This window comes from Corvus hawaiiensis, chromosome 3 (genome assembly GCF_020740725.1).
Source record: "Corvus hawaiiensis isolate bCorHaw1 chromosome 3, bCorHaw1.pri.cur, whole genome shotgun sequence".
Classification (NCBI taxonomy): domain Eukaryota; kingdom Metazoa; phylum Chordata; class Aves; order Passeriformes; family Corvidae; genus Corvus; species Corvus hawaiiensis.
This window is the reverse complement of record NC_063215.1, coordinates 3,639,956-3,666,879: the sequence shown is the minus strand read 5'-3', so window position 1 is coordinate 3,666,879 and position 26,924 is coordinate 3,639,956. Positions and strand designations below refer to the sequence as shown.

At 46.9% G+C, this 26,924-nt stretch overlaps 2 protein-coding genes across 3 annotated transcripts; both read right to left on the bottom strand.

Annotated features, from left to right (window-relative positions):
- Positions 1-1,894: 1,894 nt before the first annotated feature.
- On the bottom strand, positions 1,895-5,426 carry LOC125323019 (gallinacin-9-like). The gene is made up of 3 exons (XM_048297539.1): positions 5,270-5,426; positions 2,771-2,900; positions 1,895-2,124 (listed from the first exon to the last, which is right to left on the bottom strand). The coding sequence occupies exons 1-3, from the start codon at positions 5,325-5,327 to the stop codon at positions 2,109-2,111; spliced, it is 204 nt and encodes a 67-aa protein (XP_048153496.1). The 5' UTR covers positions 5,328-5,426; the 3' UTR covers positions 1,895-2,108.
- An 11,096-nt stretch (positions 5,427-16,522) lies between these two features.
- LOC125323020 (gallinacin-10-like) lies at positions 16,523-19,492 on the bottom strand. Of its 2 annotated transcripts, XR_007202332.1 has the most exons (3): positions 19,349-19,370; positions 18,964-19,096; positions 16,523-16,901 (listed from the first exon to the last, which is right to left on the bottom strand). XR_007202332.1 is itself a non-coding variant. In XM_048297540.1 (2 exons), the coding sequence occupies exons 1-2, from the start codon at positions 19,404-19,406 to the stop codon at positions 18,960-18,962; spliced, it is 195 nt and encodes a 64-aa protein (XP_048153497.1). In that variant the 5' UTR covers positions 19,407-19,492. The 2 variants fall into 2 exon arrangements, 1 of the variants encoding a protein (XP_048153497.1); XM_048297540.1 differs by lacking the exon at positions 16,523-16,901 and having other exon boundaries at positions 18,960-19,096; positions 19,349-19,492.
- Positions 19,493-26,924: the final 7,432 nt, after the last annotated feature.

Below are 26,924 nucleotides of genomic sequence, written 5' to 3'. Positions count from 1 at the left end.
CCAAGATGGGTAGGAGGCTTCAGGTACAGAGATTGGTCAATTCACTAAGTAAAAATAGAAATTAAGTAAAATTAATTAATTTATTTTATTTACTTAAAATTTATTAAAGTAAAATTTATTAAGTAAAATAGAAAAGCAATTTATTATTATGATTCAGCAGTGGCAGGACTGTGAATATCCTGGTAAGCATTGAAGAGTTGGATCCAGGAATCAGCCCTTGGTGCTCATTCAATCCCTTCTGTGCATTTTATTTAAATCCTTTCCTGGTTGTAAGCACAAAATCTGAAAGTTTCTTCCCTTTTTTTTTTTTTTTGCAGTATGATTAGTGACCACTGACATCTCAGATGGGCTAAGCAGAGCTTCTGGCAATTTAAGGGATGCATCATCCCACTGGAAAATCTGGAATTCTAAGCGGAAAACATGCATTTGACACGTACAGGCACACACCACAACATGAACAACAGAAAGAGAGCAAACCCCTCCACAAACAGCCTTAATGACCTGAAGAAACTCCAAAGCAGTTCTTGAACCACCCAGAAAAGACCAATATTTCTCATTTTTTAGAAAGTTTTGTTGTTGGAATCATATTGTGTTAACCAACACCTATCCAAGAGAGGTCACCACCATGCAGGAGTGTGTGCCCATGAGAAGATGCAGAACAAGTTCTTCCTTTGGCCCTCAGAACAGCTATTCTCTACTTTATTTTCCTTTTAGAGTTAGCAATAACATGAGTAACCCTGGAAAACAAAGTTCCCAGGGCACACTGAATGCTCAGCTCGAGTGTTTGCATTTCACAGGTTACACATCTCAATAAATTGCAGGAAACTTGTCCTGGGAGACTTGTGTTTGATCCTTATTCCTGTGAGGTATGACCTCCTTATCCCTGTGAGGAATTGTCTTGCTGTGTGTTTTTGCTGGAGGGTCTCACTTGGAGTCAGTGTGAGATGTGTCTTGTGGTAAACTTATCCGAGAAAAGGGCAGGAAAAGAAACCCATGGGGTGACAGGAATATGGCCTGGTCCTATTCACTACTAATTTGGTCAGGAATAGCTTCAAGGCCAAGCTGGATGGGGCTTGAAGAAACCTGGGATAGTGGAAGGTGTCCCTGCCCATGGCTGAGGTGGAACTGGATGAGCTTTAAGGTCCCTTCCCACCCAAACCATTCCATGATTCTGTGATTCTCCAAACCCACTGTGATTAGGCTGGTGGGAAGCTGGCACAAACTGGTCATGTTGAGCTCCTGTGGAAGTCCTGAGACCATCCAGCAGCTCATGGCACGGAGAACTTGGACACTTTGAGTTACCCCTCATCTCAAATCCTTGTGGCCTTTGCATTAGGGATGTTAGGGTTGGGGAAGGGAAGGAGGGGATGAGTCTTGGTGATGAGAATCCGGCCTGATGGACGCACAGACCACTGCCTCCAGACTGAGCAGTGCAGGGAAAAACAGTTTAGCCAGTTTAGGATCCAGAGAAATAAAATTCCATGGACATGGTACTGGTCTACACTAAACAGGGACAGCAGGAGCAGAATCTCGTGAATGTGCTGAGGCAGTTTCAAGCCATAAAGAAGTTGGCCTTCTGCCATGCTGGGGTTTCTCTGTATTCCAAATATTTCAGGTGGGGCTTGCAGATGCAGCCCTGGAGAGGAGCAGAGGACTGAGCCTGTCTCCTGAATCCCAGCCCTGGGCTGGAATGGCAGCTGGAATGGGCCCTAGTGCTTTTCCAATAATTAATGTAAACATTGCCACACAAATCGCTGAACCACAGGATGGTTTAACAGGACTTAATGACACATGGACTTAATATAGTTAAATAAAATTCATTTACAGGCTGATTTTTATAGACAGTAAGAACAAAAAAAACCATCCTGACATACATGAGGAAGTATCAGCAACATGGTTTTACAAGAACTTGCTTTTATTAGAATTGAAACTGCAAATATCTTTATTGGACAAGAACTCCTCCTCAGATGTTCTTGTGCTCCTGAGGGCCTCCACCCCCATGGGAAAGTCTCCCCAGGGCACTGAGAACAGGATCCATCGATGTCAAAAGATGGGAGACATCTCAGATGTCCAGAGCTCTTGTCTGAGTGGTCAGTGAGGTGTCAGATTTAGGAGCTGGGGGTCCTGCAGAGAAAAGTCAGGTGCTTAGCTCATCCAACAAACTAATTAATTATACTTTGACACCTCAGACTGCTGGAGACATCAGGGTAAAGAGGAGGAGACGTGAGGGTAAAGACAACTGGAGACCCTTGTGAGCTGGACCTGTGTTTCTGGCCATAAGACAACCCAGATAAAATGTAGGATGTGTCTGCCACCTCTCAGCACCCACCACAGCTACTCAAGTGTGGCTGCTGATGGCCCAGAATACCAGGGACACCTTCCACTATCCCACGTTGCTCCAAGCCCCATCCAACCTGGCCTTGGACACTTCCAGGGATGGAGCAGCCACAGCTTCTCTGGGCACCCTGTGCCAGGCCTCACCACCCTCACAGGGAAGAATTTCTTCCTAACATCCAGTCCAAATCTACTCAGATTGAAGCCACTGCCCCTTGTCCTGTCACTCTTGTAAACAGTCTTTCTTTTTCTCTGGAATATTTGAACACCACAAGGCTCCGCCTTTTTTTCCCCACTGACAAACCCCAGCAATTAGCAGGTAATTTTTGGAGGTTGTAGGGGGCTGGAAAGGGGCTCTGATGCCAAAAGGATGAAAAGCCCAGTAATTCTCTTTGCTCTTGGTGCAGCAGCATTTCCCTGGAGGAATTCCTCTTACCATTTGCAGCATCTTAGCTTCCCACCACGGCAGGTCCCGATTTCAACCAGAGGAGCAGAGCATGGCACGAAGGAGCAGGAGCCCCGGCTCTGCCGGCATGCGAGGGTGTCAGAGGCTTCCTGGCTGTAAGCTGCAAGAAAACCAGGGAAAATTAATGTTTGTTTGTCATGGCAGAGGACTGGAGGGTTGAGTCATCAGATCTACCTGGCACTCTGCATAGTTTTTCGTCATCAAATTGGATTCTATCCCTAATTTGAAAGGCATCACAGCTTTATTCTAAATCAGGTCTACCACATGTCAACCACTTTGTCACAGTGCTTCTCGAGTCCTTTCTTCTAATCACATATTATTCAAGAATTACATGTTTTTGATGTCACTCAGCTGATTTTAAAGCCATCCTTAGATCTTGATCCCCTTTGCCTCCTAAATTGAAAAGACCATAAAGTCATGGGCCTTTATGTATACTCTGTGAAGAGGTGGAAGATAACTGGTGGCCCTTTCCTGGAGACTCTACTGGAATTGTACCAGCCCTGCAGACGTGTCAGGGATCACAGGGTTTTTGACATAAAGAATGCATTTTCTGATGCATGAAGTAGGAAAAGCCCAAGAAAGCAATCCCAAAACATGTAGTACAGGCTTTGTCTCAATGTTTCTGCATTTCTTCTTTGAGCAGACAGACATTTGATGGCCTAGGAAAGTAGGTACAAATCTGAGACTACTGCAAATCAAACTGAGACAACTTCAGCTACTCCAAAGATCCCCAAATAGCCTGGAGTGATACATGTGCTCCAAACCCACTTAATGCACGTGGATAATACGGAGTTCAGGCAAAAACTGACAGTCAGGATTACATTTTTCCCAAAAATAGATGAGGTCTCCTAATCTAGAATACACAGTCAGGATGTGTGGGTGAGAATGTGAGAAGAGAAAGCTCTCATGTTGCAGGGTTACATCTTTAGTGTTATTCCAAGAATTGACTCAATAAAATCCTCAAGGAATTGTTCAGGTTGGAAAAGCCCTCCAAGACCATCGAGTCCAACCATCCCCCAGCACTGCCAAGGCCACCACTGACCCATGTCCCCAAGTGCCACATCCATGCTATTTTTAAATCCCTCCGGGGATGGGGACTCTACCACTGCCCTGGGCAGCTGTGCCAGGGTTGGACAACCCTTCCAGTGAAGAAATTATTCCTAATATCCAATCTAAACCTCTCCAGGTACAACTTGAGGCCATTTCCTCTCATCCTGTCCCTGTTCCCTGGGAGCAGAGCCCGACCCCCCCGGCTGCCCCCTCCTGTCAGGGACTTGTGCAGAGCCACAAGGTCCCCCCTGAGCCTCCTTTGCTCCAGGCTGAGCCCCTTTCCCAGCTCCCTCAGCTGCTCCTGCTGCTCCAGCCCCTTCCCCAGTTCCATTCCCTTCCCTGGGCATGCTCCAGCCCCTCAAGGTCTCTCTTGTCAAGAGGGTCCCAGAGCTGCTCCCAGCACTGGAGGTGCCCCAGCAGAGCCAGCACAGGGGACAGGCACTGCTCTTGTCCTGCTTGGTGACCCCAGAGCTGGCACAGCCCAGGTGCCACTGGCCCCTTGCCCACCTGGGCACACCTGGCTCATGCCCAGCCGCTGTCACCAGCACCCCCAGGGCTTTTTCCAGCTTTCCAGGTGCTCTTCCCCAGCCTGTGGAGCTGCAGGGGTTGGTGTGACTGGCACTTGGCCTTGTTGAACCTCACACAAGAGGCCTCAGCCCATGGATCCAGCCATTCCAGACCCCTCTGCAGAGCCTTCCTGCCCTCCAGCAGATCAACACTGCTGCCCAACTTGGTGTCACCTGCAATTTTGCTGAGGTTACCCTCGATCCCCTCATCTGGATCATTCAGGAAGATATCAAACAGGACCAGCACCAGTACCAAGCCCTGGGGAACACCACTGGTGACCAGTCCCAGCTGGATGTAACCCCATTCCACACCCCTCTCTGGGCCTGGCCATTCTGACAGTTTTTAACCCAAAGAACAGTGCACCCATCCAAGCCAGGAGCAGCCAGTTTCTCCAGGAGAACACTGTGAGAAACAGTGTCAGAGCTTTACCAAAATCCAGCTAGATACCTAATCCACTAAATGGGACACCTTGTCATAGAGGAGATCAAGCTGGTCAAGCAGGATCAGCTTTTCATGAACCAATGCTGGCTGTGCCTAATCCCCTGGCTGTTCTGTACATGCCACGTGAAAGCACTTGAGATGAGCTGCTCCAAAACCTTCCCTGGCACCAAGGTCAATACAGGAGCATCCTTATTTTCCCATCTTATCATCATATGCTAGAAAGAAACCATCAGTACAACTTTGAAGGACCTTGACTCAATAGCTTGAGAATTAGGACTATGACCAGGGAAGGGGAATTCTAATATGAAATTTCAGGAGCACAGAGGTAATCTGACCCTCAGCACTGGGATCTAATGAATTTTTCTGCATCTGCACCCTTTCAGCCTCCATCTCATCTCTCTTCAGCCTTACCTGGAGCAGCCTGGAAAAGGAAGCAGAGAACAGCGACGAGGAAGAAAAGGATTTTCATGACTGGCAGCTAGCAGCAAGGTAGCTTTCGCAGGGATGGAGACAACACCAGTGTGAACAGAAGCTGTCCGAGACCGAGCACAGGCAGTGCCTCTGCTTATAAAGGCCCTGGGACAGAGCAAAGTGGGTGGAGGAGTGGCTGCTTGGAGAACAGAGAGTTCATTGCCCTGTTCCCATGGAGATTGGTGATGTAGGGAGATGTCGTAACCTCCCACGTTAGAAGATGCCTGACCTGAGCCATGACCATGCCTTGCCGGCTGACCTGAGCAGCCAAACCACCCTGTGCCAGCTGGTGGGCTGCGCCCGGGGAGGACACAGGATTGGAGCAGGAGGGAGGTGGGTTCCTGGGATCTGCAGGGCTGGAAACCATGCAGAACTGATGGTGCCCCGTGGCTCTTGGCCATGGTTTTGTGACAGGCTTTCCTCCCCCACAGCCACCAGGCAGGGTGAGCAAAGGAGAAAACTCCTCCTTGGAGACAAGAGCAGGGAGTTACAGGGCAAGGGGCAATGGCTTCAAGCTGCAAAAGAACAGGTTTAGATGAGGTATTTGGAAAAACGTGTTCCTTGTGAGGGCAGTGAGACAATGAAACAGGGTGCCCAGAGAAGCTGTGGCTGCCCCATCCCTGGAAGTGCTCAAGGACAGGTTGGACGGGGCTTGGAGCAACCTGGGATAGTGCAAAATATTCCTACCCAGGCAGGTGCTTGGAACCGGATGATCTTTAACGTCCTTTCCAACCCAAGCCATTCCGTGATGATGAAGACGAATGCAGGAAAGGATCAGAGCTTTAGTCCTTGCTTGGGATTTTAGGGCTGCAAAACAAGGAGGCAGAGTAGGGCTGAAAGGGTTGTGGAAATCCCCCCCTCCTGGCTATAAAACCAGCAGACATGGTGGTTGCTCCAGTCTCCCAGGAGTTCTTCCAGCATGGTTCAGAGCTCAGTTGTTCTCTGTATCTTTTATTTGTGACTTTAGCCATGGATTTGTACCAAACATAGCAGAAGAAGTCTTTAAACAGAAAGGACTGGAAGGGACCACTGCTGTGTGTTGTGCCACGCTATCACAGGAGACTGATCCTAATTCCCTCCAGCAATGCCTGAGATCTGTCCTGAAAACGATGACATCATGGTTTGAACCTTCTTCCCAAGTCTAGTCTGCATGGAGTGTCTAAAACTATTCATTCTTGCCCCAAATTATCTTGGTTTAATGACATTTTCCTTTGCTGTCAGTCACCTTCCTGAATGTGTTTATGAAGAGACTCACATCTCTCTGATTTCAGAGATTCAGCATATCAAGTTCACTTCTGTGTGACATCTCCACATCATATGCTTTGCTAACCTATGACAATCTCTTATCACATTCTTCATATCTCTTATCACCTTGTAACCTATGTTTATATCTGAAAATAAAATCTGATCTTTTTTTCATGCATGTGAAGGTCCAGCCGTATCTAAGATGGGCCAGAGGAAGTGTCACCAGAGCTCTGAAAAGGTCTCTTAACCCTTGTGCTTGTCTCCAAGAAACGCCACTCCTGAGACATATGGGAACCTCAAGGGCACTTTTCTTCTCAGACAAACAGGACAAGTCAAAAATCATTAGTGAGACCAAGTCACGAGGGTGGTTATTTATTTACTGCTTCAGCGAGAGCAGCAAACTGAAGCGATGGAGAGCGAGAGCAGGGGCTGAGCTCTGACTGCACACAGAGGGCAGAGAGGTCTGTGCCTGGTGAACTGCCTGCTGCAGGCTGGGTGCAGGGCATGAAAGGGCTTCAGTTTGGGTTTTTTTAAACACATTAATTCAGTATGTCGGGACTAGGACTTTAGAAAAAAGGAAAAATCTTCTTGTGGACGGATGAGGAGGTTGAGGAGGGGTAAGAGGATACAGATGGCAAAGCAAATGAATTCGCACCCATACCTCATGAAGCCCACATCCTTGAGGAACTTGGTGGGGAAATGGACCTTCAGACCTCTGCCAGGAGCTGTGAGAGCTGGGGTGGGCAGTGATGGTTTGGGGAAAGGCCCTGTATTTTCACACACATTATTGAGACAGAGGCACAGGCTCCAAAATGGGTTGTTGTTCTCATCTCTCCTCTGTTTTCCTCCTGGAGGAAAGAGTTTCAAGCAGTCAGTCATTTATATTAAATCACTCTGTGTCCATGTGTGCCTGGAATTTTATTTAAGGGAGTCGCAGGGAACATTGACCATGTCCCTGATTCCCGATTTGTGATCGAGGACATGGACACAACCTGTAGCGGGTTGAGTTTGAAACCGGGCAGAAACACCAATTAAATGTAGTGGTTTTGATTCAAAATATTCATTATTTACTTATTTTCCTTCTGTGAGATAAGAATTAGGAGAAAAGCAAAGCAGGCCACAAACCTTAAACAGTTGCAGTACAATGAAAGAGCTTTATTACTAACAGAATTAAAAGTAAAGAGAAAACAACAAAACAAAATTAAAGTAAATTCCCCCCCCCCCCCCCTTTCCAGCACTTCTCTCCTTTTATCCAGCTCACACAAGGGATAACAGAACATGGGATGTTAGTCAGTGTTGCAGTTCTTGAAAAGTCTCTCTCTTATGCTTAAGGAAAAAAGGGTTTTCCTTCAGTTGCACGTGGTTCCCATACTGCCACCAATAGCAGACCCGCCCGGAAACAAACAGTCTGCTGTGTGTAGAACATCTCTCCCATGAAGAATTTCACAGTTCTTTCACACTACAGAACATGGGCCATCACATGGAGTTATTCATCTTTTTAAGGATAAGTTATTTTGGCCTGCACACAGAGGCTTTTCTTCGCCACAAGTCTCTAACAGCCTCTTACTACTTCTATATAGCCTGGCATAGGCACTCTTCACAAACTTCATAGGCACACGTTGATTCTCCACCCCCCCTCCCATGTTCTTCAAATGGATTAAAGAGACAAACAGTTTGTGGTATTACAGTTTCTTACCACGGCATGCAAGAAGGTTTCTTTTAAGCTGCGCGCCAGAATCGCGGCACCGCCCTCTTTTCTCCTGTCGCCATGCTCAGCTCCGTCCCACGGGACTCACTTCTCTTTCTCTCTGACTCTGAAGCCGCCATGTTGAAGAGTGTTCTTGTTCGGGCTTTACGGTGGGGAAAGCCTCGCTCCCTCTGTGCTGCTGGCTGCGTGGTGTCCTCTTCAGTTCAGCACGGAGTGTGCTGGCTGCAGACAGGAGGCTCTGCCGGCTCCCGCTGGCTCCGCCGGCTCCGCATGGAGAGGAGAGGGACCCGCCTGTCCCCAGAAGCCGCGCTGGATGGTTTTAGCTGTGAGCAGTCCATGGCTGGTTTTAGCTGCCTGCGGCTCTGGGACAGTCCCCCTCAGTGACCCAGGGTCTGTGCCGCAGCGTTGGGAAAGGGGGAAAGGGGCAGTGGCCCCGGCCCGGCCCAGCGGGGCCGGGAGGCTCGGAGCCCCCCCACCTTCCAGCAGGCGAGCTCCGACCAAAAGGGGAAGTCCCGCCTTTCCGTGCGGTTTAAATATGTAAATTGTGAGAAGCGTAATTGGTCTTAAAGACTGTCCATCAACTCAGGGTCAACCCAACACGTTCCACCCCTCGCTTCTTAAAATTTACATATCCAAAAGTTACTTAAAATAGCAAAACCAGAGCTAAAAGAAAACAAATTACATAAACCTCCACCCCTAGAATTTTTACCACTACTACAAAGCAAATTTCTTCTATTATACTACTTAATTTTATAACTTTCTACTTGCTTTGCTTATTATTTTCTCCTAATTAATCTTCATCTCACAGCGCTCATTAATTGCCCACATTCTCCACCATAAGTGTAGCGGGTTGAGTTTGAAACCGGGCAGAAACACCAATTAAATGTAGTGGTTTTGATTCAAAATATTCATTATTTACTTATTTTCCTTCTGTGAGATAAGAATTAGGAGAAAAGCAAAGCAGGCCACAAACCTTAAACAGTTGCAGTACAATGAAAGAGCTTTATTACTAACAGAATTAAAAGTAAAGAGAAAACAACAAAACAAAATTAAAGTAAATTCCCCCCCCCCCCCCCCTTTCCAGCACTTCTCTCCTTTTATCCAGCTCACACAAGGGATAACAGAACATGGGATGTTAGTCAGTGTTGCAGTTCTTGAAAAGTCTCTCTCTTATGCTTAAGGAAAAAAGGGTTTTCCTTCAGTTGCACGTGGTTCCCAAACTGCCACCAATAGCAGACCCGCCCGGAAACAAACAGTCTGCTATGTGTAGAACATCTCTCCCATGAAGAATTTCACAGTTCTTTCACACTACAGAACATGGGCCATCACATGGGGTTATTCATCTTTTTAAGGATGAGTTATTTTGGCCTGCACACAGAGGCTTTCCTTCGCCACAAGTCTCTAACAGCCTCTCACTGCTTCTATATAGCCTGGCATAGGCACTCTTCACAAACTTCATAGGCACACGTTGATTCTCCACCCCCCCCACCCCCCATGTTCTTCAAATGGATTAAAGAGACAAACAGTTTGTGGTATTACAGTTTCTTACCACGGCATGCAAGAAGGTTTCTTTTAAGCTGCGCGCCAGAATCGCGGCACCGCCCTCTTTTCTCCCGTCGCCATGCTCAGCTCCGTCCCACGTGACTCACTTCTCTTTCTCTCTGACTCTGAAGCCGCCATGTTGAAGAGTGTTCTTGTTCGGGCTTTACGGTGGGGAAAGCCTCGCTCCCTCTGTGCTGCTGGCTGCGTGGTGTCCTCTTCAGTTCAGCACGGAGTGTGCTGGCTGCAGACAGGAGGCTCTGCCGGCTCCCGCTGGCTCCGCCGGCTCCGCATGGAGAGGAGAGGGACCCGCCTGTCCCCAGAAGCCGCGCTGGATGGTTTTAGCTGTGAGCAGTCCATGGCTGGTTTTAGCTGCCTGCGGCTCTGGGACAGTCCTCCTCAGTGACCCAGGGTCCGTGCCGCAGCGATAGGAAAGGGGGAAAGGGGCAGTGGCCCCGGCCCGGCCCAGCGGGGCCGGGAGGCTCGGAGCCCCCCCACCTTCCAGCAGGCGAGCTCCGACCAAAAGGGGAAGTCCCGCCTTTTCCGTGCGGTTTAAATATGTAAATTGTGAGAAGCGTAATTGGTCTTAAAGACTGTCCATCAACTCAGGGTCAACCCAACACACAACCCCACAACCCAAACCATTCTGAGTACCTGCCCAAGGCCTCAGACAGGAGGCCATCCACCTGCACCCTCAGCTTCACTTCTGGAAAGACAAAAAGAAGGAAAAAAAGTGCAGTCTGTGATCATAAAACATGGCCAGCTGTAAGGAAACCATCGAGGCTGAAGCTTACTTGTAAAACTAACAGGATTCATGAAAAAGGAAAAAGTGCTTTTCTACTCCTTGCATAACCTCCCTCCTGCCTGTCCCAGGCAGCACGAGGGGCAGGGATGTTTAATTTGGGGAGTGAGGCTGCTGAGCAAACCTTGCTGGGATTGGCCTGTGATGTCACACATTGTTCAATGCTCTTTGGAACCAAACAGCGTCAGGGAGAGGAAAGGAAAGGGGGAACAGCTCCAGCCTCCTCAACTCCCTCCCCCAGCTCCAGCTGGAGAGCAGCAGCAATGCTTGTCCCAGGTCCAGGCTCTCTCCATGGAAACATAAATGTACCTGGGGTGATAACAACCCCCTTGAAGACTGCCTGGCAGTGGGGAAAGGAAGTTGGACACAGTGCTCCACTTGTCTCTTCTTCTTGAGGACCAGGAAAAGATGCTCCAAACAATCTCCAGTGAACAGAGAAATCACTGAGGCTGTGACTGACAGGAAGGTGTTGATCCTGAGGTGTCTGTTGGAGTTAATATTTGACCTGGCAGCCAACCAGTGGGTGGTGGATTTTGTATGGGACCTGTCCTTGTGTAGGAAAATCATTTTGTCACCCAGAAAGGGTAAATTCATCAGTTTGGCTCACTGATCCTTCAGGGCACTTGGGAAATCTGCTTTTACACCTTGTGAAATCACTACCTGTGGTCTGTACTCTGGACTATGAGGAAAGGAGCCAAATACCTTCAGATATGAAGGAGATTCCCTGCTCTCAATTATAACTGATGGGCAACTAATCTGCCTGATCAGAAGGGGAGAATTATTTTAGTGACAATCTGCTCTGTTCTAGGAGTAAATAAACAGGTGGAAGCAAGAAGTGGTGATGAGGTCCCCTGTCCCAAAGTTAAGGGCATGGAACAAGTGACAGAGAGAGGCACAAGTGTTTGCAGCCACAGTGGAGGTGACAGTGGGCAGAGGGCACACGATGTTCGTTCTCCTTGACAGAGCACTCAGTAAAGGCTGCTCATGCATAAAACTGATTTTCAGTGTGGAAAATCCAGTCTTAGTGACTGTCCAAGGCCAGTCATGGGACCATCTGTGTCCTTGCCATGGACCAGAGCAGGGAGGGGGATAAGCCACTGACAGCAGATTTTTGGAAAGCCCGTGCTCCAATCACCATTTTGAAAACTTATCTGTTCTTCAGGTCATCAAGGATGAGTTTTTCTGAGCTCCTGCATCAGCTTTTGAAGGTGGATATCAACCAAAACAACACCTTTCTCCCATAGCTTGAATGCTGTCAAAGAGTTTGGTTCCAGCTGCTGCCTTGCCAGCCATCTGAGGGCAAACACCAGTGGTGTCCCAGGAGAAAAATTCTCAATAAACACAGAATGAGGAAATTCTTGGGAAGAATTCTCAGTGGTCACTGCAGGAGGCAGACAGGGCAGGAAATGGGTATGGGAAAAGCAGATCCCTGTAGGGCCATCAACAGAGGAGAGCTGCATCAGCTGTCCTGCATGAGGCCAACCCCAGGTTCCACTCGGGGTCATGAGGAGCGCAGAGGTGAAATGGACACTCAAGGGGCTCCCTAGAAATTGGGCACAAATGGAAGAATGAGCCTGGAGTGAGGGTGGCTGCTGGGCTGAAATGCCAGACCTTGATGGACAGAAGGTCCAGCATCCAGAGACAGAAATGGAGACAATCCCGTTTGGAATAACACCTCAGTGATTTATACACCAGAGGTGTGTTTCATTGGGGCAGGAGGGAAATCTGAGGCTGAGTCTGTGCTGAATTTATCCATATTTAACACCAGAGGGTTTTTTCAGGATATTGAGGTTTAACCCCAGCCAGAAACTCAGTTCAGGCAGCCCTTGCTCACTTCTCCCCTGGAGAGAGAATCAGAAGAGTGAAAAAGTGAGAAAACCTGGGGTTTGGGATAGACAGACTAATAGAACAACTCCTCTGCAAGCAAAGCAGATAAAGGAATTTATTCACCACTTCCCATGAGAAGACAGGTGTTCACCCATTCCCAGGAGAGCAGGACTCCATCACATGTAACGGTGACTTGGGAAGAAAAATCCCATCCCTCTGTTGGGGTCCCTCCCCTGCCGTGTAGCCCTGGGAGAGGGGCCCTGAGGGCACAGACACGGGGTTTCCCTGCCCCTGCTCAGCCTCGTTCCCATTGGTTGGTTTGTGTTCCCTGCGCGGGCAGAAGGACCCTTGGTCCCGTGACTGGAACAGTTCCTGGGCAGAGCTCCGGCCATGCGGCTGGAGAAATAAACATCTCTGAAACAGCTATCAAGAATCTGTCTGTCCATATATATTTCCTTTCCACGGGACTCCTGGTTTGATATATGCGTGTTGCAGGATCCCCACTGCAACAAATGGTGGAGATTTGTGAGCAGAACGATCCCCGATCCCTAAGCGACTGATTTGTGTGAGTAAACCCTGGAAACTTTGGATTCCTCTTCTTGGTTTTGCTTTGCTATTCCATATCTAAACTATGGAGGAACCGTGGGAAGACTCTTGGCTCTCAGAGCCGCATATGGACATTTATCTTAAACTTAAAATGATTCTTGAACAACGATTTGTAAATTTTAGCTTGATTCAAGCTCAAAAAGAACTGAAACACTTCCTGGCATGGTTGTTTAAGAACTTTTTCTATGTTTCTTGGGATTTAATTATTACCAAGGGCTTTTGGAAAACCGTTTGGACACAGTTAATACTGGAGTCAAAATATATGCCGATGGAAGAATATTTTCGTGAATATTATTTAGTTACCGAGACTGTTGAGCAATGTCAGCTGTGTCCTGGTGAAGGGAAGCCTGGCGCAGGGACCGTGCGGCCCAGGCCACGTGCACCGAGCGCTCTGCGAGCAGCAGCGAGGCAGTTCCCGCGTGCGGGCGGAGCCACGCGAGCCGCAGTGTCGGTGGCGGAGCAAGGAGCGGCGGGAGCGGCGGGACCCCGGCGGTGCCCGAATGGCCCCGTGCAGCGCGTGGTGGAGCGAGCCCCGGGAATGCCCGGCCGAGAGGGGCGGCGCGCGGGCGGCGGCTGGCGGCGGTGGCGATGGAACGGAGCCGTGCCCAGCCGAGACGCGCGCTGGAGCGGGGCGCGGGGGAGTCATCGCTCGGGGGCCCGGCCGAGACGTGGGTGCAGCGCCCGGCAGCGGCAGCGAAGCTGCGACCAGAGGAGGCGACGCACGGAGAACTGAGCGGCGCGGCCCAGCCCGGCCCGCACGGCCCCGAACGCGACCCCGGGAAGAGCGCGCAGGCACCAGCAGCCCCGAGAATTCCAACACGGGAGCGACCGAAAGAGACAGCAAAGACGCAGCGAGACAGAAAACAGCAGCCACTCGGAAAAAGGAAAAGATCATAGCAACTAAGACCTTAGGGATAGTAAAATGGTATAATGTTAAGCAAAATTATGGTTTTATAACAAGGTGTGACAACCAGCAAGACATATTCGTGCATAGAACTGCTATTAAAAAGAATAACCCTGAAAAATGCATCCCAAGCTTGGGAGATGGAGAGGTGGTGGAATTTAATATTGTACTAGGGAGAAAAGGGTTACAAGCATCGCAGGTCACTGGGCCTGATGGTGTTCCTGTAAAAGGCAGTATATATGCAAAAAATCGTAGTCATGTTAGACAGTATCTCCATTGTAAGCCCCCCCTACAGTTTCCCTTTCCTAATCCCACCTTTCCCTTTTACCCTATGTCCTATTACCCCCAGTGTATTCCCAATCCGTTTTTTCATCCATGGTTTCCCTCACAAAACCATGCTTTTGCCAATTGTTTCCCCCAAAAATCCCTTTCCAATGCCGAGTGGGGGATGAAAAGGGGGAGGGAAGAAGTTAAACCCTCTCCTGCCTCAGTTTCCCCACAAAGCATGCTCAGAGTTCTGTCTCCCTTCTGTCAGCCCTAAGATGTTCCACAGAATCTGATTGGACATTTAAAGACTCAGGAGGGTGGCTTGTTTTGTTTTGAAACTGTTCTTGTTATGTTTATCCAGTTGTTTTCATTCTCCTTTTATTAAAATAAAACGGGTGAGGTGTTGGGGTCCCTCCCCTGCCGTGTAGCCCTGGGAGAGGGGCCCTGAGGGCACAGACACGGGGTTTCCTGCCCCTGCTCAGCCTCGTTCCCATTGGTTGGTTTGTGTTCCCTGCGCGGGCAGAAGGACCCTTGGTCCCGTGACTGGAACAGTTCCTGGGCAGAGCTCCGGCCATGCGGCTGGAGAAATAAACATCTCTGAAACAGCTATCAAGAATCTGTCTGTCCATATATATTTCCTTTCCACGGGACTCCTGGTTTGATATATGCGTGTTGCAGGATCCCCACTGCAACATCCCTCCAAATGTACCTTCATTCCTTCCTCTTTGTGCTGGTTTGGCCAAATTTAGAAATATATCCTCTGAGAGAAGGCAGGCCACAAACCACCCCTCCCCCACCAGGTTTGGGAAGAAAACCTTTTTCCTCGAAGGAAAGTGAAAGAGATAAAAACTATTTATTTAACAAACACATGGGAAAATGATAATAATGCTAAATAATAAAACCTCTCACTGTGGAGAAAACCCTGGGAAAGTGTTCGAGTCCTCCCTTTGGTCTCCTCGGAGCTGGGGCTTGGCCCAGGGCCAGGCCCTCTGCACTCGGTGGAAAGTCCTCCCGATGTGCTCTGATGTTGAAGCAGTCCAGCAGAGAAGAAGGAAAAAAAAAATTTGAGTCCCAGGAAAAACAAAGTCCAACTCTCTGGAGGAAAAGGAGCTGAAAAACTGGCCGAAAGCTGGCTGGAAAGCAAGCAGGCTGCTTCCCCACCCTCGCTGTGCAGAAGCAGACAGGTTTTATCTCCGTGTCCTCGGAACATGAAAACAAACTGCTTTGAAAAAGTACACTTTTCTCTCTCCCCTCTCAGGCTCAGTTTAAAGGCATAGAAAGGCATATATACTGATTTCTGGGCATAGTGCAGTGATAGGGAATACAACATCAAGTCACCCCAACACACTCTTCCTGCAAATTTCATTGCTGAGCGTGAGCCATGTGGTCTGGAATATCCCTTGGGTCACCTGGGGCCAGCTGTCCTGGCTGTGTCCCCTCCCAACTCCTTGTGCAACCCCAGCCCTCTCTCTGGTGGGGTGAGGCGCAGAAAAGGCCTCAACTGAGCCCTGCTCAGCCATAGCAAAAACATCCCTGAATTACCAGCACTGTTCCAAGCACAAATCCAAACCACCCTTCCATACTGGGAAGTAAATTAAACCCATCCCAGCCAAAACCAGCAGACAGAAGGAACTTGAGGGATGTAGAGCAGATCATCAGTGTCTGCTCTGTAAGCTGGACATGAGCAGGTTATAGGCAGTGAGATGTCCTTGCTACAGTGTGTTCTTTAAATGTTGAATTTTGTGACTGCTATTGAAAGCAGGTCTGATAATTTAAAAAACAGTCTGTACATCACTCCAAATCTTGTCTCTGGGGAGGGTTAGTTCAGACCCCATCACTGTGTTCATGAATTCAGATGTGTGTGTATATATTTTTAATGTGTATATATATTTATTTATTTTTATATATTTTTATATATATTATATATATGATATATTTTATATATATTATATATATTATATAATATATATAAAATATTATATTTATATATATATAATATATATATATAAAATCTGCAATACTGCAGGTGTTTATTCATTGCCATATTGTCATGCAATTATTCTCTATCAAGAGCTGCCTGTATAGTTCTTCCAACGCAGCTTTCATTCCTATCATCCTAAATGCTTTATTACCACCATCAAAACTGGGTGCTGTTTTAGCCATTCCCTTTCCCAAATCCCTTGGGAATACGTGAGACTGCACAGACTCACTTGTTTAAAAAATACTGCATCCCTCTGAGCCTTGCATCAAAACCAGAGAGGAAATTACTGTGAGTAACAACAAAGATCACAGGTATTGGTTTAAGGAGATGTTTATTTTCGTGAGCGAATAAAATAATATATATATTGCTTCACGTCCTCCAGGAGCTGCATGAACCTGAAGTGATTGAACCTCCAAACACCCCTGTGAGGTAGGCTGGAACAGGCGGCCAAGGAGCCAAAGTGGCTTGTGTATTAAAAGCAAAAAGGGAGTGACTTCAGCGAGGAAAAACCTGGATCTCCAGAAGCAGTGTGCTAACAGGACATGCCCTCTGGAAGCTTCTTTTAATGCTCATTTGCAGGAGGCTTTAGGTAGAGGAGGAATCCATGAAAATCAGCTCCTCATGGCAGTGGAAATGTTGCTGGTACAAAGGCTCTGATCCAGGAAAGCCTTTTCTTGTTACTTTGCCAAAACCCTGCAAGGATAAAAAAGGGTCTTGTTATTTTGCTGCAGTGTCACCTCAACTCATTCTCTAAAAGCCTCAATACCTGCTAATTACCTTTCAAAATGAACCTACAGGGTGGGTTCAGCCTGCAGGTTTAAAAACCTACATCCCCATGTGTGTGAGATGTCCAGGTCTGCAGATACCCGGCCCACAAGAACTGTGGCCACTGGCAAATGAGTTATATGACCACTTGTAATGACATTGTTATTCAGTTTACCCCCAAAATAAAGATTGGGGATTTGATGTAGTTACTGAACACACAAGTCTAGTGCCATCTGAAGTTGTCTGGAGTATCTGCTTGGCCTTCAGGCATCTATCTTTTCTGGAAATCCATGTTTTCCCTTAGAGCTAACTCAGCCAGATACATTGATACGATTTAAATACTCCAAGGCTCCTCAAATGCCACTAAACATCTCAATGTATCCTGCTGAATCAAGCCCTTCACATCTAAATTCAAAGATTTGTTTTCAAGCAACCTGAGCTGGGAAAAAAAAAATATATTGTACTTCAGAATACCCTGTTGGTTTTAACTTCTACTCTTGTATTGGTCAGCTCAGCTGAAAATCCAACAGTCCACACAGAAGAGCTTTAATGCTGAACATTAACATCCATCAGGGTACATTCTTCCAAGAAAGAGTATTTCTGTAGGAAAATTACACCTGAAACCAACCCCAAGAGGTCTTGATCCTTTCCCAGGCTCAGTTTTCTTCTGGTCAGGTCTAGCAGATGTTCTGACAGAAATTTGATGTTGGAGATTTTCCATCTGTTCCTAGCAGTCCATTTGCTACCAGTGGAAATTGCTTCCCAGGCAGGATGAGTGGTCACAGAGACTGAGGGATCACATCACTCCTTTGTAAAATCATCTAATATCAGGTTCCTTCTGTTCCATTTACTTTCCTGAATTCCTAAGTGGATGCTTCCTTAGCATCTTAATATCCTGGCAACAAACATGTCCTATGATTGGGATGACTTGGGTTTCCTGAAACCACTGAGGATGCCCATGTGCTGAATAAATATACAGAACCTCCTTCCTAGAGCCATCTCATGACACTTTCTTCAGCTTCTGGGAACCTTTAAACCCTGGCAATTCTATAACAGAATCACAGAATAAGGAGTTCTGGAAAATTCAGACATCACGGATCTGAGCTCTCCCTTTATTTCGAACCGAGGTCTGTCCAGTCACATCAGTGGTTGAGGATTTGCACAAACATCATTGCTGGGAAGAGTTATGTCATCACACCAGTCCTCTCCATCAAAAGTATGGAACCTCTCCTAATCTGGCACTGAATTTGGGGGGTGTGAATGTCACTGCAGCTGGCAGTGATCATCTCGTGGCCATTAATGGAAGAAAATTATTCTAGGAATTAAGTACCTGGGGAATGTGTTTTATTCTAAGCTAAGGAGCGTTAGCCAAAAGCATGTTCAAAACCTCAAGGAAAGAAAATATCTAGCTAGCAGGGAAACTCCAGACATTACTAGAAAGTGGTTTCCAAGGTCAAAAGTGAAATGCACACCCAAGTCTCCACTCACTGACTAATGCAATCATCTTCACCTTTCTAAGAGCTGTGCAGTGGTGAGAGGAAAAAGAGATGGGGAGAAGTTGAGAAGCAGAGTTCTGTGAACACTTTTCCCACTTTAAAAGTACATTTTCTAGGTAAATTTTAAAATAAAAATGGAGGATAAAATGTTTCCCCTGATGGGTGTAAATACTGTGAAGTATTTTCCTAATAACTTTTTGAAAAAACTTTCTTTCCTTTCCCATGAAAATTCAAAATAAAGTGAAAAAATACTGAATTCTTGGAAATTTGGACCCTTCTGAACCCTTTCTCCCATACATAACTTCCATTCAAATGAATTTGCTCCCTAAATACACATCAACATTATACACACATTTCTCCTCCCTCTGGATTTTCCCACCAGGGTTTGCCCTGCAAGCCCACCTGGAGCTGTGCCAATTATTCAAAGAAACAGGGGATAAAACAGCAGGACAAAAAAACTCCCTCAGAGACCCCTCAAATGTTTTGTCACTTACTTGGAGCAGCAGTTCAGCAGCCCCCCGTGGCACGTCCCCGTGGCAGCGAAGGTGGGTGGGCACACCCCAGCACGGCAGAATTTTCCCTGGCTCCGGCACTCGACGGTGTCAGCAAAAAGAGGGTCAGCGGAACCTGTGGGGAGTGGGAAAGAGTTAAAATCTCAGCTTTCAGCCTGAAATGACAAGAGGTGAATGCTCAACAAATTACGTGTGGCTTTCTTTTAGCAAGAGTGGCATCCTGAGCACAGATGCTCCTGGTCCCATCCACTGCACCATCCTCACAGCATCAGATTTTGCCTTTCAGCTGATGGATGCTTTTTTCACCCCTTTGAACACACTTCTGCTTACAAACCCTTTTGCTCTTTATAGGATTTTTGCTACTCACCTGAAGTAGCCTGGAAGAGGAGGAGGAAGACAGCGAAGAGCAGGTAGAGGATCTTCATGGCTGTCAGTTGCTTGTGGACTGTGAGGTCCTGCAAAGCACCTGAAAGACCAATGGTGGCTGGAGCTGGCTTGAGGCAGGGCTGGGAGAGACACCCCGTATTTATAGGGCCTGTGGGGTTGTGCAAGTGTGACAAGTGAGGGCTTTGTCAATGAGTAACTGCCATGAACTTTCTGGAAAGGGACTGGTGATCCCCCTTATCACAGGTGGCAGTGAACATGTTGCAATCCCCAAGGGTGAATTTCCACTTCATGTCTCCGTTATATAATCTGACCATCAGCCAAGCCCGACTGAGCCGCACCAATTTTCGTGGCTTTTGCGGACTTTTCCCAACACAGGCACCAGGATGGGTCAGGGGGCACCTGGAAGTCAGAGACCATTGGAGTGGGGGCCCAGCTTTGACCCAGGATTTGTCACTCACTGACAGTTCACGTAACATTTTGCGTCCATCACCCCATCCCTGTCACCAGGTGGATGATGTCAAAGGCAGAGGAAAGCATTGGGAAAGACTTGCGGTGATGCAACTGTTCTTTGTCACTTTTTAAACAGGTCCCAGGACAGCCTCACCCAACTGCAGGGAGCTGACACAAAGCTCTCCTCCTCCTTCAGTTCTCACTTACATCATACAATGGTTTGGGTTGGAAGGGACCTTAAAATCACCTTGTTCCAACCCCTGCCATAGGCAGGGACACCTGCCACTAAAACAGGTTGCTCCAAGCCCATCCAGCCTGGCATTCCATCCCACATCATTCCCCACCGCTTCACCTTCAGCCCTAAGGCACAAATTCTGACCTCTTTGCACTCAGTTCCTGTTATTCATATTAAAAACCTCAGCAGTTAAGAGTTCTAACACTCACTAATGTATCTCTTTCCTTTTAAAGGAAATAAACTATTTCATATACGTGCACAAGTTTGTGACAGAACACCAAACATTTCTGCTCTTATTGCCCCAAAAGGTTGGGAGAATGGGCTGATTCCACAAGAATCTCATCTGACATAATGCCTCGAAGGGCAACATCTTCTGGGGCTTCACTTCAGGGCATGATCCCTGTGGCTGTAAATTTTCTGAGTAGGGGATCAATGCAGGGAAGGTTCTTAACAAAATCCTGGGCTAATGAACAGGTTAAACACTGTTCCTGCAGTTCTTACCTCTGACATTCTGATTCAGTGGTTTGCTTCCTTATTACCTCGTTTATTATATTTAACTCGGAGTTAATGGCATTTTTGTTCCAAGAATTATTCAAAGGATGAAAACATTACTGAGGTTTATGTTTAATTTGCACAGTAATGGGCCAGCTCGAGCAGCGCAGAGGAAGGCAACAAGGTGAGTTTATGCAGCAAATAACAGCAAGATAAACACTGATTTCCGTCTTCCACACATGAAGTCTAATTAACCAAGAAATGTCAAGTGATTCTTTTTTGTCCCTCTTTATTTTTTTTTTGTACCCTTGTCTTGGAAATTGTCTTTTCCTTTACCAGCAGCTCTCCAGTTTTACCCATTTCTAATGGAGAAGAAATTTAATTTGTCACCCCTCTCTTTTCTCTTTAGTGGGATACAGAGGCAGGTGCCTGACCTGCAACGCCAGCATGAATAAACCCAGAAAATAAAACCTTTTTGTTTTTCTCAAGACCCATTGAAATGTGAATTTCCCTCACCTGTCTTTCACACAGACTGAACAGTGTGGGAATGTTGTGCCAGTGGAAGCACTTGTCTGTAAAACATCCATGTTAGGGAGGAGTCGTGTTTTTCCCAAATAAAATCAGACTGTGGCACTGGGGAAGATTGTGATTGCATTTTGTTATTTGAATAGGCTCCACTCACCTCCATGGCTTTACTCTCTCCCTCCTTTGGAACAGAGTCGATCTATTATTCGAGTTAAATTATTTCAATTTCATTGATGTGGATTGCCACAGCACTCCTATTTTGCTGAACAACCTCCTTTCTGAAGGAAAACAGCCCTCTGGGGAATAAGGAAGAAGATTTTTACAATGAGGGTGGTAAAACACCGGCACAGGTTGCCCAGAGAGGTGGTGGATGCCCCTGGAAACAATCAAGGATGGGGTTTGGAACAATCTGGTCTAGTGGAAGGTGTCCCTGCCCATGGCAGGGGGTTAGAATGAGATGACCTGCAAGGTCCACTCCAACCCAAACCCTCCAAGGATTCCATCATTCCATGATTCTGTGAAAGTGACCAACACTTTGAGCCCTGCTAGCACAGGCAGCCCAAAAATATCACTCAGAGCAAGAGGAAAATTCCATTACTTTGACTTCTAACAAAAACAAAGACAGGTGCAAACTGGTTGCTTAAAACCGGGCAAAACTTGTATAAAACAGGCGAGGAGCGGAACAATTCATGCAGCACAGCAGTGACCTGGGGCTGGAACATGGAAGTGTGTGCATGGAATTGAACCCCACGGTACCCAGGGCCAGGATGGAGTCCTGGAGATCTCTGTTGAACATTTACCTCCACACATGAGCTGGGAATTCAAGGAGCTGCAAGTACCTATCCCAGAGAAATCAAGCTCTCTAAGCAAACAGGAGCTGAGGGGAATTTGCAATTCAATTTTCTTGAATTTTGCCCCAGCAGCCCCTTTCCAAGGGTGATACTGCAAGGAAAATCTGAAATGCTGAGTGGGGTAAACCTTTGCAAACAGCATTTAACTCTGATTTCTCAGTCTTCTGCAAGGCAGGCGTTTTTCTTCTCTTGTTACCTCCTTGGATAACAAACTACCCCCATAACAATTCATAGCAAGCACCACATATATGATGTTATATAGGAGGGGTTTGCCTCAGTATGTTCTCAAAAATGTTCTTTTAAGTGCAATTTAATAGTTAATGGCTAATAAAAAAAAAGTCTAAGAGCTGTGAATTTGCTAAGAATTATGCTTTTGAGAAAGGTTATTTAAAATAGGGTACATGTATTTGGATAGCGGCAAAACTTCATTTTACCATTTGAACTATAAATGTGCCTTTAAAATCCCATAGGCACATGGTTAATTAGGAAGCATGTGCTTATGTTCCATTAAAACCAAGTGCATGTTAAAACATAATTCAAGTATTCTCCTGGTTTTCCTAATTATGGCACAAGTCATTACTATAGAATCACAGAATGATGGAATGATTTGGGTTGGAAGGGACCTGAAAGATCATCCAGTTCCACCCCCTGCCATGGACAGGGACACCTTCCACTATCCCAGGTTGCTCCATCTGGAACAACCTGGTTTAATGGAAGGTGGAACATCCCTGGAACTGTTCAAAATCTGGTTGGATGAGGCTTGGAACAACCTGGGATAGTGAAAAATGTCCCTGCCCATGGCAGGGGGTTGGAACTGCATGGTCTTTAAGGTCCCTTCCAACCCAAACCCTTCTGTGATTCCATGTTTCTACCCTTTGGCATCATCCTGCTGAGGGCACAATGAAAATGGGAAAACGAGGGCCAAGGTTGCTTCATTAATGAAAATTTATCAGTGGACATCCTCTAATAGATACACTTTGCTGTTGCACACGATATTCCCATGTATCACTCGTCGTTAGAATGCTTTGTGCCACCTCACATGGGCTAAATGGGTGCACAGGGCAGGTTTTACCTCTGTTTCTCCAGCAGTCTTCACTGTGCTTGGTGACAGCTACAAAGGTCCTCTACTAAAGAAATATCCTAAACTTTTTAGAGGAGGGAAAGCACAGCAGGGCATTTAATGAATCCTGGTGTGTGAGACATTCGTGGTGTCACTGAAGGGGCATAGGGGGAGGCCCCTGTACATTTAGGGTTCAGGGATGGCACCATGCTGAGGTTTGGGAAGCTGGTCAATTATTACCTGCCCTTGGCTGCTGTGATCTCAACTGCTTGTGCCCTCATGTTGCAACCCAGACACTGAGTCAACATTAAATAGACATTTAAATGACAGCACTGAACACCAGCTGGGAGAATGTGCTGTCCTCTGCACCTCTAAGCTAAAGCGGAATTCCTCTGTGGAGGGGAGGGTGATAAGGGGTCCTGATAAGGAGTTTCCTGATCTGTCACACAGCTCTGATGCTGCTGCTTTTCCTGGAAAATACTGAGACTTCTGTGTGGATGGTATCCTGCAGAATAACACAAAAGCCTTGATTTTTAAGAATTATTGTACAGTTTGATGACAAACTAAAACACCAGAAGTGTCTTCATTAAACAGTGAGCAGGGTCTAAATGCTTCCCTCCGAGCATCATTTAAATGTCTAATCCTGTGGTGTATTGGGTAGGTTCTGTTGACGTTGGCACCATCATCATCATCGTCGTCATCAAAAATAGAATCATGGAGCTCCATTGCTTCTTGTTAGGTAGGAAGCTGCTAATGCTGCAGCCACAAGAATTGGATTCTTATGCATTTGTATCTATAATCAACCATGTCAGCATGGCATTGACTTTCCCGTGCTTGTTTTCATCTGTAATAGACAACTCCCTTGTGCCTGCTACATCCAAGATCACATTACAGTTTATTGAGCTGCAGCTAATTCAGGTAGCAGAGTGTGAGCAGTGATTCAGCTGAACTCTCCGTGCCAGGATGTGACCATCGAAAACTGATCATCCATAATATTAGAATCCAAACTATTAGAACAGCCCTGGCAGTTTTGGCCTCTGCTAGACCATGGCCAAAATTTCCTGGGCTGTTTCAATGATTAGTCCTGGCTAGGAGCTATTCCAGCCGGCAGCCCAATGTGGTTACCTTGGACTGGGAGCCAAGACAGTTGCACAATATGGGTATGGTCAAATGATGCCATCTCAGAACCCAGAGAAAGGCACTGTTATGAGTCCAGAAGCTTTCCAGACTGTATTTCCAACAAATCATTTTACAATTATTCATATTTGTCTGGTTTGGCACCAGGTGCAAATGAGCCTTTAATAAGATGCTTCATCAAGTGTCCCTCTCCCTCCCTCCTCACAGTTCAGTTGTCTTGAATTGCTCTGTCCTCCTGCTAGCAATCTTTCTTCTGCTATAAACGCTAAATAACAATAATAAATTATTTGAGATTTAAACAACTGTCTGCTACACAGGTCAGTGTCCTGATTAAAGCTTGGAGTTGCACAAAGTTTCCTCACCATTCCTGTCTCTGCTTGGGTGCCGTTGTCCCCAGGAGAAATCACAGTGATTACAGACATCTAAATCCCGCCTTGTGAGTCAACCACTGCAGATCTCCACCTGGACAGATGACACACAGTAAGGGATAACACTAAAAGAAAATATACCACTAATCTAACAAAGAACTATGTCCATTCAGTTATAAAAGATGGCTTGAAATATATATCATATCATACCATATATCACAGGATGGTTTGGGTTGGAAGGACCTAAAAGAATATCTAGTTCCAAGCCCCTGCCATGAGCTGGGACACCTTCCACTAAACCAGGTTGCTCCAAGTCCTGTCCAACCTGGCCTTGGACATGTCTAAAGAACAGAGAAAACCAGCCACCTGGAGGAGTCACTTAAAATGATTAATTAGATAATTCAATTTACTCAGTTACCTCATTTCCAGCCCTCTGGAAAGCAGCCCACAACTTCCAAGGTCAATATCACAGACGAAACCCAGTTGTGCAAGCCATGATGTCATCAAGCACATCACCAATTTCCAGTGAGCCAATCAGGGCATTGTATAATGCAGGAGCTGGAGCTGGGGGTGGAATTTGCTTTCTCCCACCCAACGGGCCACATCTGCTGGAGATGGGAAGAGAAGTGGCAGTGCCTGGCTCTTCACTTGCTCCTACATCACCTAATTGTTTGCTTCCCACGTTCTAGTTTAAATTTCAATTAATTATTTTTCGTGAAACTTTTTTTCCTTCAATTAGTTTTTCCTGAACCTACACCCTTTGTGGATGGAAAGCACTTTTTAGATGACTGTGTTATTTCTTAGGAGTCATAGAGACAGGACTCTGAGCATTTCCTTGATATCTGATGTCCTTTAAGTGTCTCCTTGAGATAAGCATGAGGGTGGTGAGGCCCTGGCACAGGTTGCCCAGAGAAGTTGTAGCTGCCCCATCCTTGGAAGTGTCCAAGGACAGGCTGGACAGGGCTTGGAGCAATCTGGGGTAGTGGAAGGTGACCCTGCCCATGGCAGCAGATTGGAACTGGATTGAGGTCCCTTCCAACCCAAACCATTCTGGGGATTGTGTGTTCCATCAGATGAGCCTCTGGGAGCCCATGTAAATCTGCTCTCTGCCTCTCTCCTTTCATTTCATCTCTTTTATTTCATCTCTCCACCGATGGATTTTGTTTCCCCACCACACTGGTCCCCATGCTGGGGGATGAGGATTGCTCCAACCTCAGCTGGGAGCAGGACTGACATTGCAGCACCTGCACAGTCCAGCATGGAAGAATCCCTCAGAAGAACAGGGAAATCAAAGAGTTGTTAATTTTTGATCTCCCTTCTTCACAGATATGTTGACAAGGCATGAACCAACCTGACTTTCCCTGCTGAAGTTTACAAAATGTTCAAGATGATTTTCAGTGACCCCAAGCCCCCTCTGCGTAGAGGTCTCACAGAGCCACACAGGGCCAATAGCTCCTGCTCCCCTGTGCATGACTTTCCTGGGAAACCACGTCCTGAACAGCAGCACCTCACCCCCCTCCTTCAAGGATGGGATTCCTCCTGGGTAATGAGCCAGACACTTCTAGGAAACTGACCTTTGGAAAGGCCAAGTCTTCCTAGCAGCATTAAGGGCTGCATTTCTCAAGAGTCATCTGTACAGTTTTCACTCCCACACCTTTGCTGGGGGTATAAAACAGAATTTAACCCACCCTTTACCCCCATCTCCAGATCTCCAGAGGGGCAATGAGTTTGGGCTTGTGGGTGCAAAAGTCCTTTCCAGACCAAACCATTCTGTGATTCTGAGGCATCAAAGGTGGCTGGCCACATCCACGCTGTTAAATTCCTTCATCCTCCAGAACAAGGTGTCTGGACTAAAACAATACACAGGGGGTGGTTCCCAGCCTGTGCCAGCCCCTGTGGGTTGGTACCAGTTGGCCTGGGCCCAAACTGGGCCAGTTTAGCTGATATTACAGAGCCAGCTCCTGTACCTCTGTCCCTACACCTTTCACTGCCAACACAGGGATGGTGCTGCTCCAGGACATTTTGTTGTGGATGTTCTCACAGGAGCGGGTGGATAGAGCCTTTCCTTCCCTCCTTCCCCTCCACTCATTCCTCCTGCCCCAGGACACTCAGCAGTTCTGCTGGTACGTTATTTGGACCAAAGCTGTCGCAATCGAACCACAAATAAGTGAAATCTCTGGTTTTTACCCTAAAAACTAATTGGCCTTTCAGATTACAACAGTTCTGTATTTAATCAGCCATTTCCCCTGTGTAAAGGATATAGGTCTTGTGCAGTGATTTAGTTGCAAGAACAGTTTTAAGTACAGAAATATTATTTAAGATCTCAAAAGCATGAAAATGGAAGAAACGAAGGGAGGGAGGGAGGGAGGAAGGAAGGAAGGAAGGAAGGAAGGAAGGAAGGAAGGAAGGAAGGAAGGAAGGAAGGAAGGAAGGAATTC

Excerpts from the sequence above, each read along its gene's own strand:
- LOC125323019 (XM_048297539.1), bottom strand. The coding sequence starts at position 5,327 with ATGAAAATCCTTTTCTTCCTCGTCGCTGTTCTCTGCTTCCTTTTCCAG. Across the intron at positions 2,901-5,269 it reads CCTTTTCCAGGCTGCTCCAG|CTTACAGCCAGGAAGCCTCT; the intron begins GTAAGGCTGAAG and ends GTTTTCTTGCAG.
- LOC125323020 (XM_048297540.1), bottom strand. The coding sequence starts at position 19,406 with ATGAAGATCCTCTACCTGCTCTTCGCTGTCTTCCTCCTCCTCTTCCAG. Across the intron at positions 19,097-19,348 it reads CCTCTTCCAGGCTACTTCAG|GTTCCGCTGACCCTCTTTTT; the intron begins GTGAGTAGCAAA and ends CACTCCCCACAG.